At 38.1% G+C, this 18,193-nt stretch overlaps 1 protein-coding gene across 4 annotated transcripts in view; it reads right to left on the reverse strand.

Annotated features, from left to right (window-relative positions):
• LOC125649148 (C-myc promoter-binding protein-like) overlaps window positions 1-18,193 on the reverse strand; it is a 57,665-nt gene that overhangs the window by 29,384 nt on the left and 10,088 nt on the right. For 3 of the 4 annotated variants that reach the window (XM_056165842.1, XM_056165841.1, XM_056165843.1), the window contains 16 exons: window positions 15,955-16,255; window positions 12,237-12,426; window positions 12,063-12,119; window positions 11,878-11,947; window positions 11,234-11,403; window positions 8,751-8,995; window positions 8,212-8,278; window positions 7,143-7,198; window positions 5,712-5,856; window positions 5,418-5,511; window positions 2,999-3,080; window positions 2,792-2,834; window positions 2,048-2,188; window positions 1,747-1,773; window positions 1,018-1,159; window positions 451-596 (listed from right to left, as the gene is read on the reverse strand). In XM_056165842.1, coding sequence (XP_056021817.1) covers window positions 451-596; window positions 1,018-1,159; window positions 1,747-1,773; window positions 2,048-2,188; window positions 2,792-2,834; window positions 2,999-3,080; window positions 5,418-5,511; window positions 5,712-5,856; window positions 7,143-7,198; window positions 8,212-8,278; window positions 8,751-8,995; window positions 11,234-11,403; window positions 11,878-11,947; window positions 12,063-12,119; window positions 12,237-12,426; window positions 15,955-16,250 — 1,971 coding nt within the window. In that variant the 5' untranslated portion in view covers window positions 16,251-16,255. The remainder of the gene's footprint in view (window positions 1-450; window positions 597-1,017; window positions 1,160-1,746; window positions 1,774-2,047; window positions 2,189-2,791; window positions 2,835-2,998; window positions 3,081-5,417; window positions 5,512-5,711; window positions 5,857-7,142; window positions 7,199-8,211; window positions 8,279-8,750; window positions 8,996-11,233; window positions 11,404-11,877; window positions 11,948-12,062; window positions 12,120-12,236; window positions 12,427-15,954; window positions 16,256-18,193) is intronic. The other variant, XM_056165844.1, reaches the window with a different exon arrangement.

Raw genomic sequence — 18,193 nt, forward strand, 5'->3', positions numbered from 1 at the left:
CGAACGATTCGTGGAAAAACATATCCATACCCATTTCATGATAATAGCATCGTTTGGACTCCCAATCTTTCCAACATTCCCGCAATAGATGCCTTTGATTGTTGATGTGACATCGTTTCTTCAGAGCTACTGTGATACAATGTCGCACAGGCATTACCGCGTCATTGACTAGAATGTTTGTCCCGAAAACCTCGCGAGATTTGTACCGTTTTCATTTTTAAAAATATTTTTGTGGTGGGTCTGGTTAGTTTTTTTTTTTTTTTTAGATGGGTCATTGTAAAATGAGTTTATTAATTTGATGGGTCATGGGGTAATTTTTTATTTTTTTTTTATGGGTGCTTGGTATATACAAAAGGTGCCTCCCGACCCCCCCATGTATTTATTTCTGGAATAGCCCTAACATTGTCTATTGTTAAACCTGAACCTGAGATTAAAACATAATGTACTGACTTTTTCCATGCATTCATCGAAGAATGCGATGCTGGCATCTTTATCTGACACAAATGATCTCTCAGAAATAAAACTGATAAAGGTCTGCGTTTTCACTAACTGCTGGAAAAACTTCAGATTGGCCTTGTCTCTGCTTCGTAGAAATCCTGAGTGAAAATCAAACAAATTCACAATGACAGACCTTAACAACTCACCGCAGGTCATTTCATGGGAATTACAGTGTAAGCATATAAACTCTATCAACCGTGAAAAATGTCATCTTCACTTGTTTCCCTAAATATCTCATCATCTACAATGTTTGATTTCCTAAATTTCTCATCATCTATAAGTTGAAATTCATCCATTTATGCATATCACAATTCCATAAACTATGCACATTATTAAAGCATATTTTAAATCAAAATTGCCACAGCAATCTTATGCTGAAAGACGGGCTAAATACACAGCTTTTGAGCTCCTCTGTGTTCATGAATTGCTAAGCAATGTTCACATGATGAATACCTTGAACACAATAAATACACTCCTTTATGTTCATGAATCACTAAGCAATGTTCACATGATAAATACCTTGTATATCAAACAGGGAGGCGGGGTCGGTGGTGGATTCCGTGGGGGCCTTCGTGATGGGTTTCAGGTAGTTTTTATATCCCTTCAGGAGACAGGCCATGAATCTCAGTAGAGCCTCCTGAATGGACAGCTCGAGCAGAGTCTACAACAGATCAGTGTTCCACAGTCACTAAAGCCCATTATCATATAATACACAACAGAAATATCAAAAACAGAATGCATACTTTGTATTTTAATTTGTCCATTTCCATAGAAGGAAAAATCACCATATTTACATAGTAAAATACAAAAAACAAACTTTGGAGGAAGTCAAAAATGGCATTGCAAAGAAGCATACTCAGTTTTGTTAGAGTGAAGTACCATGACAAAAGTATACGCAAGGCAAGTCATATTAAATTCAGTTCTGTGGGTGGGGGTAGGGGAGGGGTCATCATGCATCAATTTTACTTTCAATGATTATTTCTTCTTTTTTATTTTGCAAATGCAATGCCTTGTTTACAAAATAATTTTATTCAAAGTAATAAAAACACAAGAAACCAGGAAGACCTCAGCATTACCAAGAACATGCTGTGAATCCACGGACCTTTAAAATCATATCAACATAAAACAAATCCGATGGTTAATAGTGAAAATGATGCATCGTTACACTTTTTGGTCAGAATACACATACTGTAACAAGAATATCATGAAATGGATATGTAGGAAATCAGATGTAAAATATAAACAAACCTTTCTTTCAACTAGCAAAGAAAGGTCCTGGAAAAGTTATTTTAAAACATATGTATGCATTACAAGTTCTCAAATTTTTAATCTTTAGTATGTATATAAAATATATATCACTGTGTTACAGTAGCGCTATGTGACAAATAAGATAAATACATGCCTTTAGTATTTGTGATGTTCCAATCATTACAATAACAGAGTACTTCCTACACTAACACACTAATTGTTACACTAACACAGTACTTGCTACACTAACACAGTACTGCTACACTAACACAGTACTTGTTACATAAAACATTTGTTGTACCTCTTTCCTCTTGCGTTTAAAGTCCGTGTCGATGGAGCCCATCTCCAAGTTGACCTCGTCAATGTTGTGCCCGAGGCCCTGTCTGGTGGACAGTTCATCAAACAGTTTATGGAGAGTGTCCTGTAGCACCCGGGCAGGCTTCTGTTGAAAAGAACGATACACTGGATAAATCTACCTCTGTGGACAAAAGAGTTCCGCATATATTAATGTTCTTACCACTGCTCAGCTCTACTACCCTGAATGAATAGGGAGTAAACGCAGGACAAACGATGAACGACCGCCGAGGATGAAAGAACTAATAGGAAGTCAACGAAAATCCCATAAGCACCAAGATAAAAATAAAACCAAAGTTGCATACATACATGTATATTATATATATATATATATATATATATATATATATATATATATATATATCAAATGAATGTATGGCATTGCATGGAGATTGTAAAAAGTTATGAATGGAGGATTATAAAATATAGAATACACAATGAATTGAATGACGAGTGAAAACATTAAAGGTCAAGGTCACTGAGGTTTTATTGGGGGGGGGGGGGGGGGGGGGGGGATAAAGATTGATGACATAAAATTTGTACATTTGTATTTCAAAAATGTCACCTCTCTATTGATAAATCACCCTTGTCATGATTCTTACTTCAATTGTCACATCAACAAAAACATCTCATCGTAGAGTCTTTACAACTTCTGTGAGGATAATAGCTTTAGCAATCATCTTTGAATTACCTTTGGCAAGCTCCTGTAATTTACACCTTTCCTGTCCTCTGGCCTAAAGTGACAAAAATATCATAAGCAACATATATACTTCAATGTGAAGGCAATCACTGTAACTCTGATCCAATCTTTAACAAATTTACATTCAGTATAGCAGAAGTATTGACTTAGAGACTGATTTTCACATTCAGTATAACATTAACAGAAGTATTGACTTACAGGCTGATAGTGACCGTGTCTAGATCCACACAAACGACGTCTGAGGGCGGATCGTACAGATCGAAATATCTGGAATCAATCCCTACAACACAAAAACCGCAATTTGTCAGTTTTTCATCCTCCACCTTCTACCGATGCTACTTGATGGTTATTCCTCACTGATATTTATACACAATTCTCCTTTCACTTCATTCATCATTCAGAGAAGATAGAAATTTCACTTCACTTAATGATACTTTCTACCAATTTTTTTCCAGAAATGATGAAAATGGACACAGAACTTGCCTGTATGTTTATATAAGTAAAATGAACACATTTTTACCATACTGGAATCTTAATTTTGTCCTTCACTTCTCATGTATGTCTTATAAAGTGGGTGAAAATTTGATGGAGTTATATAGGAAGGGGTAATATATGTATATCTCAACTTTTGAACTTCACAGAAATTAGAAAGTTCCTTAAACTTTAGGAATTTGATATTAGTGCTAATTAATTAAAACCAAAATAAGCCAAGAAATATATATCAACCCATGCATAGATATTTTTGTTTGTAGCAAGTGTCCTTAGAACTACAACACAAGTACTCCCTTCATCTAGAATTTCCCCAACAAGGTACTGCATATAGATGTATGTATGTTGTGGATAATTAGAGAGATTGAGTCCCAATATCAGGGTTTCATTCACAACAGCTGATACATACCACATATCCTTTCTAGCTTTACCTACAACATCCAGGACAGGGGGTCGATATCATGTCCAATAACCTCAAAACCTTACCTACAACATCCAGGACAGGGGGTCGATATCATGTCCAATAACCTCAAAACCTTACCTACAACATACAGGACAGGGGGTCGATATCATGTCCAATAACCTCAAAACCTTACCTACAACATACAGGACAGGGGGTCGATATCATGTCCAATAACCTCAAAACCTTACCTACAACATACAGGACAGGGGGTCGATATCATGTCCAATAACCTCAAAACCTTACCTACAACATCCAGGACAGGGGGTCGATATCATGTCCAATAACCTCAAAACCTTACCTACAACATACAGGACAGGGGGTCGACATAATGTCCAATAACCTCAAAACCTTACCTACAACATCCAGGACAGGGGGTCTACATAATGTCCAATAACCTCAAAACCTTACCTACAACGTACAGGACAGGGGGTCGATATCATGTCCAATAACCTCAAAATCTTACCTACAACATACAGGACAGGGGGTCGATATCATGTCCAATAACCTCAAAACCTTACCTACAACATCCAGGACAGGGGGTCGATTTCATGTCCAATAACCTCAAAACCTTACCTACAACATCCAGGACAGGAAGTCAATATAATGTCCAATAACCTCAAAACCTTACCTACAAGATACAGGACAGGGGGTCGATATCATGTCCAACAAGAGGTACTGTGAGCAATGCTCACTAAGAATACCCCCCGCTTACCCCAATCTCCCAAAGGGTGTTGGTAATAGGTAAAACTTCAGTATTATGATCCAAAAGGTATCTAGGAACACAGCATCTCCATGCGATGAAAAAAGCCATTAAAGAATTTAAATGGAAACCATATTGCTACTTCGATGTCCAGTGCACGTGACCTTTGACCTTTTGACCCCAAAATCGATAGGGAACATCTTCATCCCATGGGTAGTCCATATGTACGATATGGTGACTGTAGGTGGAAAGGATAACGCTTTAGAGCCCGGAAACCATATTGCTACTTCGATGTCCAGTGCGCTTGACCTTTGACCTTTTGACCCCAAAATCGATAGGGAACATCTTCATCCCATGGGTAGTCCATATGTATGATATGGTGACTGTAGGTGGAAAGGATAACGCTTTAGAGCCCGGAAACGATATTGCTACTTCGATGTCCAGTGCGCTTGACCTTTGACCTTTTGACCCCAAAATCGATAGGGAACATCTTCATCCCATGGGTAGTCCATATATATGATATGGTGATGGTAGGTGGAAAGGATAATGCTTTAGAGTCCGGAAACCATTGCGTCTACAGATGGACGGACGGACAACCCGATTCCAGTATACCCCCCCACAACTTGTTGCGGGGGGTATAATAATCTCAAAACATTACCTACAACATCCAGGACAGGGAGTCGATATCATGTCCAATAACCTCAAAACCTTACCTACGATGTACAGGACAGGGGAAGATAACCCTAGATCCTTACTTACAATGTACGGGACAGGGGCAGATAACTCTAGGACCTTACCTACGATGTACGGGACAGGGGCAGATAACCCTAGATCCTTACCTACATTGTATGGGAGAGGGGAAGATAACTCTAGATCCTTATCTACAATGAACAAGACAGGGGCAGATAACCCTAAATCCTTACCTACAAAGTACGGGACAGGGGCAGATAACTCTAGAACCTTACCTACGATGTACGGGACGGGGGCAGACAACATGTCAGATAACCCCAGCGGACAGAGAGGAATGTATGCACACTGCCAGTGCAGGGGGAAGATCATCTGAAAATACAACAAGCATATATTACACATCACAGGGAGTTTCTTAAGTATACACTCTGATTGGGGAGGATGTGGATTTCATATTTTAATGTGATTTCATTTACACTTTGATTTTATAGTTATATAGTTAGTGTGTATTATCACTGTAAATGTATTGCATGCAGGTAAAACACTAAATATACTCTACGTGTCTCCCTTACCCCAGCCACTGCCTCTGCTACCCCCGTCAACACCGCTGGCCGCAGAGAGTGAACCAGAATCTTATACTCCAACAGGATGAACAGTAACAGGCTCATAGAGTTCTCAGGACCTAGGTTCTTCAGCATGGTCACGAAGGAAGCACCACTGTAACAAACGGCAAGACATTCATCAGTAATTCTCACACACCGACCAGAGCACGGACGTGACGTTACCGAGTTCTCACACACCGACCAGAGCACGGACGTGACGTTACCGAGTTCTCACACACCGACCAGGAACACAGACGCGACGTTACCGAGTTCTCACACACCGACCAGGAACACAGACACAACGTTACCGAGTTCTCACACACCGACCAGAGCACAGACGTGACGTTACAGAGTTCTCACACACCGACCAGAGCACGGACGTGACGTTACCAAGTTCTCACACACCGACCAGAGCACGGACGTGACGTTACCAAGTTCTCACACACCGACCAGGAACACAGACACGACGTTACCGAGTTCTCACACACCGACCAGGAACACGGACACGACGTTACCGAGTTCTCACACACCGACCAGGAACACAGACGCAACGTTACCGAGTTCTCACTACCGAGTTCTCACACACCGACCAGGAACATGGACACGACGTTACCGAGTTCTCACACACCGACCAGGAACACAGACGTGACGTTACCGAGTTCTCACTACCGAGTTCTCACACACCGACCAGGAACACGGACACGACGTTACCGAGTTCTCACACACCGACCAGGAACACAGACGCGACGTTACTGAGTTCTCACACACCGACCAGGAACACAGACGCAACGTTACCGAGTTCTCACACACCGACCAGGAACACGGACGCAACGTTACAGAGTTCTCACACACCGACCAGGAACACAGACGCAACGTTACCGAGTTCTCACACACCGACCAGGAACACGGACGCGACGTTACCGAGTTCTCACACACCGACCAGGAACACAGACGCAACGTTACAGAGTTCTCACACACCGACCAGGAACACAGACGCGACGTTACCGAGTTCTCACACACCGACCAGGAACACAGACGCGACATTACCGAGTTCTCACACACTGACCAGAAACACAGACGCAACGTCACAGAGTTCTCACACACCGACCAGGAACACAGACGCAACGTTACCGAGTTCTCACACACCGACCAGAAACACAGACACAACATTACCGAGTTCTCACACACCGACCAGAAACACAGACGCGACGTCACAGAGTAGTTTATTAGACAGATGGAAGGACTCATAAATGACTGATAGAGACACAGATGCTTAATGTGATAATGAGATGCTGAGTTTTGCTTTGCGACACAGGTCACACAATGACAAACATTGAAATATTTCATATATGTTCCAGACTACATGGTCCAAATGATTTCATAGTAAACAAGGTGTGGTACCTTTGAGGCAATGGGGAGTCCTCTGGCATAGACAAAGAAAGGGCATCATGGTTCAACTGCAAGGTGAAACAATTATGTAATTCCTCAAATTCTGACTGGTAATATCAATATAAGACAGGTACATGTGCAAACCAATATACATATACCCCTATTAATAGTGTCCCATAGCTCCAAGAGGGAGGGGGGGGGTCATAGTTTATACGAAATTAAATGTCTGAGATATCCGAGAGAATATTTGTATATCAATTCAGCCAGCTGCATCTTAATGATCCCTGAGTAGATTTTTAAAGCTTTTTCCAAACTATTTCTATATAAAACGTTAAAGCCCTACTGAGGCCCCCACCTTCTCCCCAGAGATCTACCTACTGAGGATCCCACCTGCTCCCTTGAGATCTACCAACTGAGGCCCCCACCTGCTCCCTAGAGATCTACCTACTGAGGCCCCCACCTGCTCCCTAGAGGTGTAAGTGTGGCCAAACTCTACACTACACAATGACCCCTAGCACCAACATACATGTAAGTCAGTAAAATATCTAATGTTCATTGTTGATTATGTACATGTACGTCTGACTTTAAAAATAAAGATTATTCATTTATCTTATTATAGGATGTTTGCATTTTGATTTAATAAATTATACCCTTGTGGTTCTTCCTCAGAAGATAGTTTTAAATGAAGAATTTTTCCACATTTCCATGTAAAACTGAAGGAATTGGTAGCTTTGTACCCAAAAACAAAATCTTTACTTGTCACTGATCCTTACAAATTATCCTTAAGACCAAACATTTCCCTGAACGTACAGTAAATGTATTATATCTAGTGTGTACGACATTTGGCAGAAACCAATTTTTAAGCAATTCAGCTTAGATCTGATTGAGCGTTTTCTACATGTGCTATATAAGAATATATATATGCAAGATATTTAGCAATGTACTTGATTTGGTAGTAGCTGCTAAATATAATACACAGCCAAATCTAAATCATTTACAGATGCAATAGAATATAGATATCATATAGAATGGAATATTCTACTCATGACAGTCAATACACCACATGTTTACATTACAGTACCTGGACAAGAATTCTTGGTCTTTGTGGCGAGGGATATGGAACATCAAACATAAAATGAGATATATGCCTACAATTGATGAATACATCTTATAAAACAGAGCAAATACTGCGGGTTTTTTTTTATTTTGTGGAAATGTCAAAGATAACAGTTTTCTTGATTGTTTTATTTGTAAAAAAAAAAAACAAAAAAAAAAACACTAAGGTTTTCCTTTGTAAGTGAAAAATTGTATTCATGACCACTAGATTTTGTGGTTTAGCAATCACAAATTCTCAGGCAACTGGTATTCAGCAAAACTTAATGAAACCACAGTAAGTGCAACTTTTTATATGCCTCTCTTTAATTTACATCAAAAATGATCAATCAAAGCAAAGTGTGCATTTTAACAATTACAAATGTGCTAGTGGGGGGGGGGGGGGGGGGGTCATTACATAATATTAACCATCGGGGCGGGAGGGGGGGGTTATTTGCCATTAAATACTATAAATTGTAATTCATAATTTGTCTCAATAAAATAACAAATTCAAAATTTTGTACTAACCTTTCAATAGGGACAGGGTGTGGCCCTGTTATTGAAATCCTATATAAGTAAGTCAAGAACTTCCTAAATGCATCAAAGAATGGCCAGTGGGAGAGCAGGCATATACTCTTATTGGAATGTACAGTTTTAAGAATTCTATATTGTTCTCGAATATGTTTATTTTTTAATCCTAAATGTCTCATTTGTAAATCCGTAAGTTTTTCTTCCTCAAATTCCTCATAGAAAGTCACTGCTGCTCCGTAAACCTAGAAAAACAAATGACCAATTAAACATTTCATCTGGATGTGAACAGAAATCTATTATTCAAACTATTGCAATGTAAAACCATCCATAATTAATGAACTAGAAAACTTCATTGCACACTGCTGATTTAGTGTTAAGGTACAGTGTAGCTACACCCTCATGGGACTTATCAAAATTAATGAGTTCAAAGTAAAAAAAAGTTGTATTGATTTCTGCTTAATATAGGTAAACTTCATCAATAACCGAAAAAAATATATATGTTGTCAGATTTTTCAAAATGTCAGACATACAAAATCAAAATTTTATATCAACACCAGAAAATCACATTTTCATTAAATGCATGATACAAATTCATAAAAACTGGTTGAAATGAGAGAATTTTAATTTCAACAGTTTCAAAAAACTGCTGATTTATAAATATAAATGAAGTAATTGTGGATATCAAGGAAATCACTGCATAATAAACATACAATAGAGAAATACCAGCATAGGAGTTAGTGTTGAAAAATCGGAGAAATGTCACAATCGATAATTGGTCATAATCAGAACTGTATCGATCAATGATCGATATAATCGGTATTTACATGTACTTGATAAATGTTTATTATTTTGGGGGTTATTTCTATTTAGTTTTATGGACATGTGCAGCAAACACTAGCTGGTGTCACTGAATTCCCACTTTTCAATGTGGAGTCCACTCCGACTCTCCCCAGCACATGTCTCAATATAAAAGCGGGATTAACAGTCAGATGAATCTCGGATTAGATATTGATTAATGTACAGGCGACAATCGATTATGAAAAATAGAATCGATAATCGTAATCAAAGAGCCAAAAACGATCGACAATCGATTGTCGGCGACAATCGTTTCATCACTAATAGGAGTTATTGCCCTTGACAACATTTTTGTAATATAAATTATATAAGTGATTTAGGGGTGAAACGATACAGTACCATCTCGATTCGATTCGATACTTTAGTCTCCAGATTTTTTATGTTTATTGTATTTATTGCTCTCTGCAAATAAATTCTACATAATATAAAAGCGTTTAACATAAAGCAACACTCTTATCATTTGTCCTAAAGCCGAACTGTCACCATACCCAGGATTTATACATTGGGGGTGCGTTTTTCAACTCGACTGTGTCCATTTTGGTACAGCAAAGTTTACTCGTACGTTGATTGGGCAATTTTCAATTCCATTGGGCAATCAGAAACCGTGTTATCAAAAACAATGTATGCTATGATTCTAGAACCGAAACAGACCCGGAATAAATCAAACATCGAATCGAGACCTCTACATCGCGATTCTGCCGTATCGCGATGCATCGTTTCACCCCTAAAGTGATTACATAGAAAATAAAAACCTTTTCAATATCAAATTGTTTACCAGATTTATTACAATACCCAGTGAATAAAATTCCTCCTAAAGATATATTTCTATCATGCACAAATTTTAATAAAATAAAGATTTTGCAAAAACCTATGTCACACGAGGGTGGAGCTACCTTAAGGTCAGTGGTCGAAATTAACATATGCCCGTCAGTCTGTGACTTGTTAAGTCTGGCGGACTGATTGACATTTGTTTTAGTCAGCCTGTGGGACTGGTTATTTTCTAAAGCATCATTTTGGAAAATATATTTAATATGAAATTTTATACACATTTGGCATGCTTCGATCTGTAGATCTATCAGACGAATCTGATTCATAAATATATATCCCACATTTAAGTGTTACAATATTGTCTGAGGCATAATGAGTTAAATTTCATTTTAATAACATCAACGAAATATATTTAATTATTTCTGGAAAACTCTGTTGGACTGGTAAATTTTTCTGCGGACTGGTTGAAATTATACCTCATCAGTCCAGCTGGACTGGTGACATAAAAAGTTAGCTTCAATTGTAAGCCCTGACTTTAAGAAGAAAATTATATCATGTAGGCCTCGACAGGACCATAAAATGTCTTAAGACATGTCAAAATCTGTAAAAATATGCTGAAATCATGGTAGTAAAAAAAAAAAAAACAAGATCATATTCCAAATTACATATTTTGAAGTGCAAAACTTATTCTGAGATTCACAAACTTGGTAACAATCATTTGCATATTGAATATCACTATCTTATATTTTGCCCCTCCCCCTCCAATTGAAGTAAGTTTCTATCTACCGGCCCATAGATTAAACTGATTGAACAGAAAGAGGAAACAAACAATATTCTAATCTAGATTCATAGCAAACCTTTTCATTATTAGCTAGGGTTAAGACAAATGTAGAGAAGACAGGCAGAGGGTGCTGGGCTTTGGCTGACCAACATTCTATTGAAGATCCCATGGGAAGACAAAACTGGGGCACCTCAGGGGGCAATGGAAAATTCTCATAGTCTTCCTCAGGGTACCTCTGTATTAATCCTACAATTTTAAAAAAGTCAATATTTGAGTTAACGCTCATGCACTTTGAACTCAACCCTTCTTTTACATAAATGTGTATTGGACAGAGAACAGTTGTACAAAAGGTTAGCTAACTTTAACTGACGGTCAACTTGCCATTAACTCTCATTCATTAGTGTTACCTAGATGTTGACGATCAGTTAAACCTAACTAAGTTTTGTGCCACTTAGTCCTGATCGATGATATAACGTTATTAAAACACTCTTTATAACTAGTAAAGATGCCATTTAACAGAATTCCAGGAATATAACAAATCAACATAATTCCCTGTAAGGTGCAAAATAATTCTGTAAGAAAATTCTAATTACCAATCATCATTGTAGCGAATTGTGTTTACAGAAAAGCATCATGAAAGCTGATTTGTGTAGATTTGGATTGTCACGTGCAATAAATCCAGAGAAGATCTTCAAATTACAGACGAAGACTCATACCCACCTGGTTTGTAAGCCAGGATATCTGCCTTCACCATGGCCTTCTTGTAGCACAAGAAGACGTCAGATCCCACCTATTAACATTGATTCAAAAATGATATTCAAACACTCTACACGTCAAAGCGACGACTGTTGAAGGCCATCAGAAACACTAGCACAATGTTCAACATAATAGGAGATATATCTCACCATTCCTCGGTTTAAATTTTTCTCAATCTTGTGATAAGCATGCGGAGCAGTCTCGTTCTGTAATACAACATTTTACAAATCTCTCTTAATGATTCTATTTTTCTGCGTTGATACAATTTAATCACAACTTCTCCAAACACGTCCATTACATTTGTTGATGAGCTTGAATAATACCTTATTCTGCAATATAATGACGACATCGACAACTGCAAGGGTGTCGCTGGCTGCTGTTTCTCGTGCTCGACGATATGTTATATATATCCTCCCATTGCTGCCATTGTTCACATTAGCAGGACTTCCCCATGGGGTCGTATGGACAATCTCGCACTCTGACATCAGCCGTTCCTTTCCCTCATACAGCACTCTTAAGAACGAGATGTATTTGTGAAACATAGATAGCCCCGTATAATAGCAAAGTAATTCTGGTACCCAAAGAAAGGTCTTGTCACAAGGAATACACATGTGAACAATGGATGCCATATCATTAATCATGTAAATGCTATGGCGGAGGTTATTAAAGTGTTTCAAAAGTAGGTCATACTCCCAAGTCAACCTCATGAGAACGAAAATTTTGACACCAAAAGAAAAGTCTTATCAACAAGAGGCCCATGGGCCACATCGCTCACCTGAGTCACCTTGGCTCATATTTAAATATTTTCCTACATATTCGCATGTAAAACTTTGATCCCTATTGTGGGCCCAACCTACTCCCGGGGGGGGGGGGGGGGGGGGGGGGGCATGATTTTTTCCAACATTGAATCTGGACTATGTCAGGAAGCTTTCATGTGAATGTAAATTATTCTGGCCCCGTGAATTTTCAGAAGAAGATTTTTAATGATTTTCCCTATATATCTGTATGTAAAATTTTGATCCCCTATTGTGGCCCCATCATACCCCCGGGGGACATGATTTTATCAAACTTGAATCTGTACTATGTCAGAAAGCTTTCATGTAAATATCAGCTTTTCTGGCTCAGTGGTTTTTGAGAAGAAGATTTTTAAATGACCCCACCCTATTTTTGCATTTTTGTGATTATCTTCCCTTTGAAAGGGACATGGCCCTTCAATTGAACAAATTTGAAAGCCCTTCACCCAAGGATGCTTTTGACTAAGTTTAGTTGAAATTGGCCTAGTGGTTCTGGAGAAGAAGTCAAAAATGTAAAAAGTTTATAGACAGACGGACAGACGGATGGATGGACAGACAGACGACGGACAACAGCCGATCAGAAAAGCTCACTTGAGCTTTCAGCTCAGGTGAGCTAAAAAGGATACACAATTGAAATATGAAACCCCATCCTCACCATTCAAAAGTTCTGGCTAAGGTTAAAAGTTTTTCAAAAGTTCGTCAAATTCCAAGTTGAAGTTAAAAGGTCAAAAAATTCCAAAAAAACAAGAGGCCCATGGGCCACATCGCTCACCTGAGTCACCTTGGTCCATATCAGAAGACTTTCCATATATATTTGCATGTAAAACCGTAGTCCCTATTATGGCCCCAACCTATCCCTGGAGGCCATGGTTTTTGCAAACTTGAATCTACACTATGTCAGAAAGCTTTCATGTAAATGTGAACTTCTTTGGCCCAATGGTTCTTGAGAAGAAGATTTTTAAAGATTTTTCCAATATATTTGTATGTAAAACTTCGATCCCCCCCTTGTGGCCCCATCCTACCCCAGGGGCCATGATTTGAACAAACTTGAATCTGCACTATGTCAGAAAGCTTTCATGTAAATATCAGCTTTTCTGGCTCAGTGGTTCTTGAGAAGAAGATTTTTAAAGATTTTCCCTATATATTTGTATGTAAAACTTTGATCCCCTATTGTGGCCCCATCCGACCCCCCGGGGGCCAGGATTTTAACAAACTTGAATCTGCATTGTCAGAAAGCCTTCATGTAAATATCAGCTTTTCTGGCTCAGTGGTTCTTGAGAAGAAGATTTTTAAAGATTTTCCCTATATATTTGTATGTAAAACTTTGATCCCCTATTGTGGCCCCATCCGACCCCCCGGGGGCCAGGATTTTAACAAACTTGAATCTGCACTATGTCAGAAAGCTTTCATGTAAATCTCAGCTTTTCTGGCTCAGTGGTTCTTGAGAAGAAGATTTTTAAAGATTTGTTCCTATATATTTGTATGTAAAACTTTGATCCCCTATTGTGGCTCCATCCGACCCTCGGGGGCCAGGATTTTAACAATTTAGAATCTGCACTATATCAGGAAGCTCTCATGTAAATATCAGCTTTTCTGGCTCAGTGGTTCTGGAGAAGAAGATTTTTAAAGATTTTCCCTATATATTTGTATGTAAGACTTTGATCCCCCTTGTGGCCCCATCCGACCCCCGGGGGCCAGGATTTTAACAAATTTGAATCTGCACTATGTCAGAAAGCTTTCATGTAAATATCAGCTTTTCTGGCTCAGTGGTTCTTGAGAAGAAGATTTTTAAAGATTTTTCCTATATATTTGTATATAAAACTTTGATCTCCTATTGTGGCCCCATCCGACCCCCAGGGGCCAGGATTTTAACAATTTAGAATCTGCACTATATCAGGAAGCTTTCATATAAATATCAGCTTTTCCGGCTCAGTGGTTCTTGAGAAGAAGATTTTTAAAGATTTTTTCCTATATATTTGTATGTAAAACTTTGATCCCCTATTGTGGCTCCATCCGACCCTCGGGGGCCAGGATTTTAACAATTTAGAATCTGCACTATATCAGGAAGCTTTCATATAAATCTCAGCTTTTCTGGCTCAGTGGTTCTTGAGAAGAAGATTTTTGAAGATTTTTCCTATATATTTGTATGTAAAACTTTGATCCCCTATTGTGGCCCCATCCGACCCCCGGGGGCCAGGATTTTAACAATTTAGAATCTGCACTACCTAATAAAGCTTATCTATAAATTTAATCTTTTCTGGCCTAGTGGTTCTTGAGAAGAAGATTTTTTAATGACCCTACTCTATTTTTACCTTTTCTTGATTATCTCCCCTGGCCCTTTATTTTAACAATTTAGAATTCCCTTCACCTAAGGATGCTTTGAGCCAACTTTGGTTGAAATTGGCCCTGTGGTTTTTGAGAAGAAGTCAAAATTGTTAAAAGTTTACAGACAGACAGACGGACAGACAGACGGACGGACGCCGGAATACGGGTGATCAGAAAAGCTCACTTGAGCTTTTAGCTTTTAGCTCACGTGAGCTAAAAAGTCTTGTCACAAGAGATACACATATGAAATATGAAAGCCCCATCACTAAGCATTCAAAAATTATGGACAAGGTTAAATTTTTTACAGACAAACAGACAGACCACAAACTGAATCTCAAATCATGGTGGCATAAAAGTGCATTATGCAGCATTACACAGAAGATGGCAACTTGAATTTCACAGAATTTTTAAATCTACATATAATTCTAACAATATGTTGTATCTTAACTAGACTGATGCACTTCCCCACATCAGTGAATGGTACATACCACAGAGAATACCTTACTCCACATCAGTGAGTGGTATATACCACAGAGAATATCTTACTCCACATCAGTGAGTGGTACACAACACAGAGAATACCTTACTCCACATCAGTCAGTGGTATATACTACAGAGAATACCTTACTCCACATCAGTGAGTGGTACATAACACAGAGAATACCTTACTCCACATCAGTCAGTGGTATATACCACAGATAATACCTTACTCCACATCAGTGAGTGGTACATATCACAGAGAATACCTTACTCCACATCAGTGAGTGGTACACACCACAGAGAATACCTTACTCCACATCAGTGAGTGGTACACACCACAGAGAATACCTTACTCCACATTAGTGAGTGGTACATACCACAGAGAATACCTTACTCCACATCAGTCAGTGGTATATACCACAGATTCAGAAGAATATCTTACCCGACATCAGTGAGTGGCGGTTTATCCCTTCCTCTCCGATAACAAAGAAACATCTCGTGACATCTGATGCTCCCATGATTTAAGTCTGCCAGGTAGTTGGATTGTGTCCTCTCTAAGCAGGTGTAACCTTTGGGGACCTTTTCTCCCAGGGTCTTGTCGATGACAGCAATATCGGTGATGGGGTCCTGCTTGTAGGTAGGCTTGATAGCAGCCTCATTTGAGAACTCTTCCAGGGGGAGGGGGTTGTCTGGTAACCCCGCTACAACAAAGTAGTCAGCAACTCTCCTGTCATCCATTCTTCCTGTGAAGAAAAATTGAACTAAATTCAAATTGCTCATTTCTTTGTTCACCCAATTCTCATGATAATGAAAATTTTCTACAAGCCTACAGATCAAAGCAACTTATCAAACAGACACAGCATCTAAAATCACATTCACATAATGATTATCTTCTGAGTAAAAACAAGATTTAAGTTCAAGTTCTTTATTATCCTTGAGCCGAATGGCTCATCAGAAACAGAATAACATAAATATGGTATATACAGACATCACACAGGAAAGTATACATAAATAGAACAAAAGCTAAATTAAGCATCTCTTTTTAAACATGGTAAATACAAGTATTTACCTAAATTAGTCAATTCTTTGACATTTTGAACACTTAGTAATTGAACCAGTTTGAAAGTGCTTGGTCTTTTATAATAATATCTTTTTATATATTTTGATCTCAGTTCAGTAGAGAATGCATGGACATTGAAGAATGAAATGGAATTTGTCTTCTACAACAGACAAGCTACATTTTTCACAAAACCTATTGTTTTTTGCAATATATGCTATAATGTCTTCCTTTTTTAATATTTAGATTATGAGATGAAGTTCTGAATTTAGTTAAATATTTCTTATACTTGCTATCGATAGGTTTGCACAGGTAATATTTAATATAGAAAGTGTCAATGAGGTGTTGATATAAGAAACCTTTAGACATTTTACAAATATCATTAAATATCTGTTGTTTTGTAGTATCAATAGTCTTTGTTCAATAATAGAATATATAACTTTATCAGGCATACCACTTTCAAACATATAATTTAATCCCAAACTACTTAATTCCTTTTTAATATTTACAACCCATTCATCATTATGTGACAATATATCTTCGTAACATGACTTAATAATACAATTATCGCTTCTTTAGTACATGTTTCACGCCCGAACCAAATCACTCGGTAACCCACCCACCCCCGAAGTCCAAGTCTCATGGTTGGGTAACTATATGCCATTGTATTTAAAATTATCAAAACAATAATTATCAATGATCAAGGAAGGACATCACACTTTCTGAACAACCAAATTGTAATGGAACATTGAATATCAAAGAAAAAACAAAAGGTTGGGTGGTTTGGGCAACCAAGAGAAACAGTAATATAACTCTTCATTTTAAACAAATTTAAGACAGGGATCGACAGCTTTATATCTGATCACTAGCTCTCTCAGCACGTCTGAATAGATCCATTTTTGTTGGTTACCCAGATTATCCACATTTTTCTGTTTTCATTTTCAGAAATGATGTCTAGAAAACACAAGGAAGTCTTTTCTATCGTGCCCAAAAATGTCCAAAAGAATAGTATTACTGTATTAGTACGTTCTTAACTTAAAACCATTTGAGAAGACATTGCAGGCACTCTTGAAACATGGATGAGAATATTTTGAATGTGTAGAAAAAACGTTAATTATCCTCGAAAACTACTCACTGTGCACCCTCACCTGGCTGTTAATACATGTATGGGTAAACTACCCTTGAGGGCACTAATTATAAAACCCATGCAACCATTATAAAATTGCACCAATCAAGATAAATACTGATGATATTGATTAAAGGATAAAAAATACAGAAGGGTTATATTAAACAGAGACTACAAAGAGTTTAAGTACTCATGTGAAACAGGTACTAAGTACATCATTAAACTTTTCCCTCACCACTCGATTTAGTCCCTTGCTTTGCTCGGCACCAAATCTCTTCATACCCAAGAAAAATTTACCAACATATACTTGAAAACTACTCGCTGTGCACCCTCACTTGGCTGTTAAATACAGGTAAATTCCCCTCGAAGATATTTAACATTAAATCCAGTCAAAACAAAATTGCACCAATCAAGATAAATACTGATGATCTTAATTAAGGATAAAAAATATGGAAGGGTTAAAATAAATTTTAGAAACCACAAAGAGTTTAAGTACTC

This window comes from Ostrea edulis, chromosome 5 (assembly GCF_947568905.1).
Source record: "Ostrea edulis chromosome 5, xbOstEdul1.1, whole genome shotgun sequence".
NCBI classification, from domain to species: domain Eukaryota; kingdom Metazoa; phylum Mollusca; class Bivalvia; order Ostreida; family Ostreidae; genus Ostrea; species Ostrea edulis.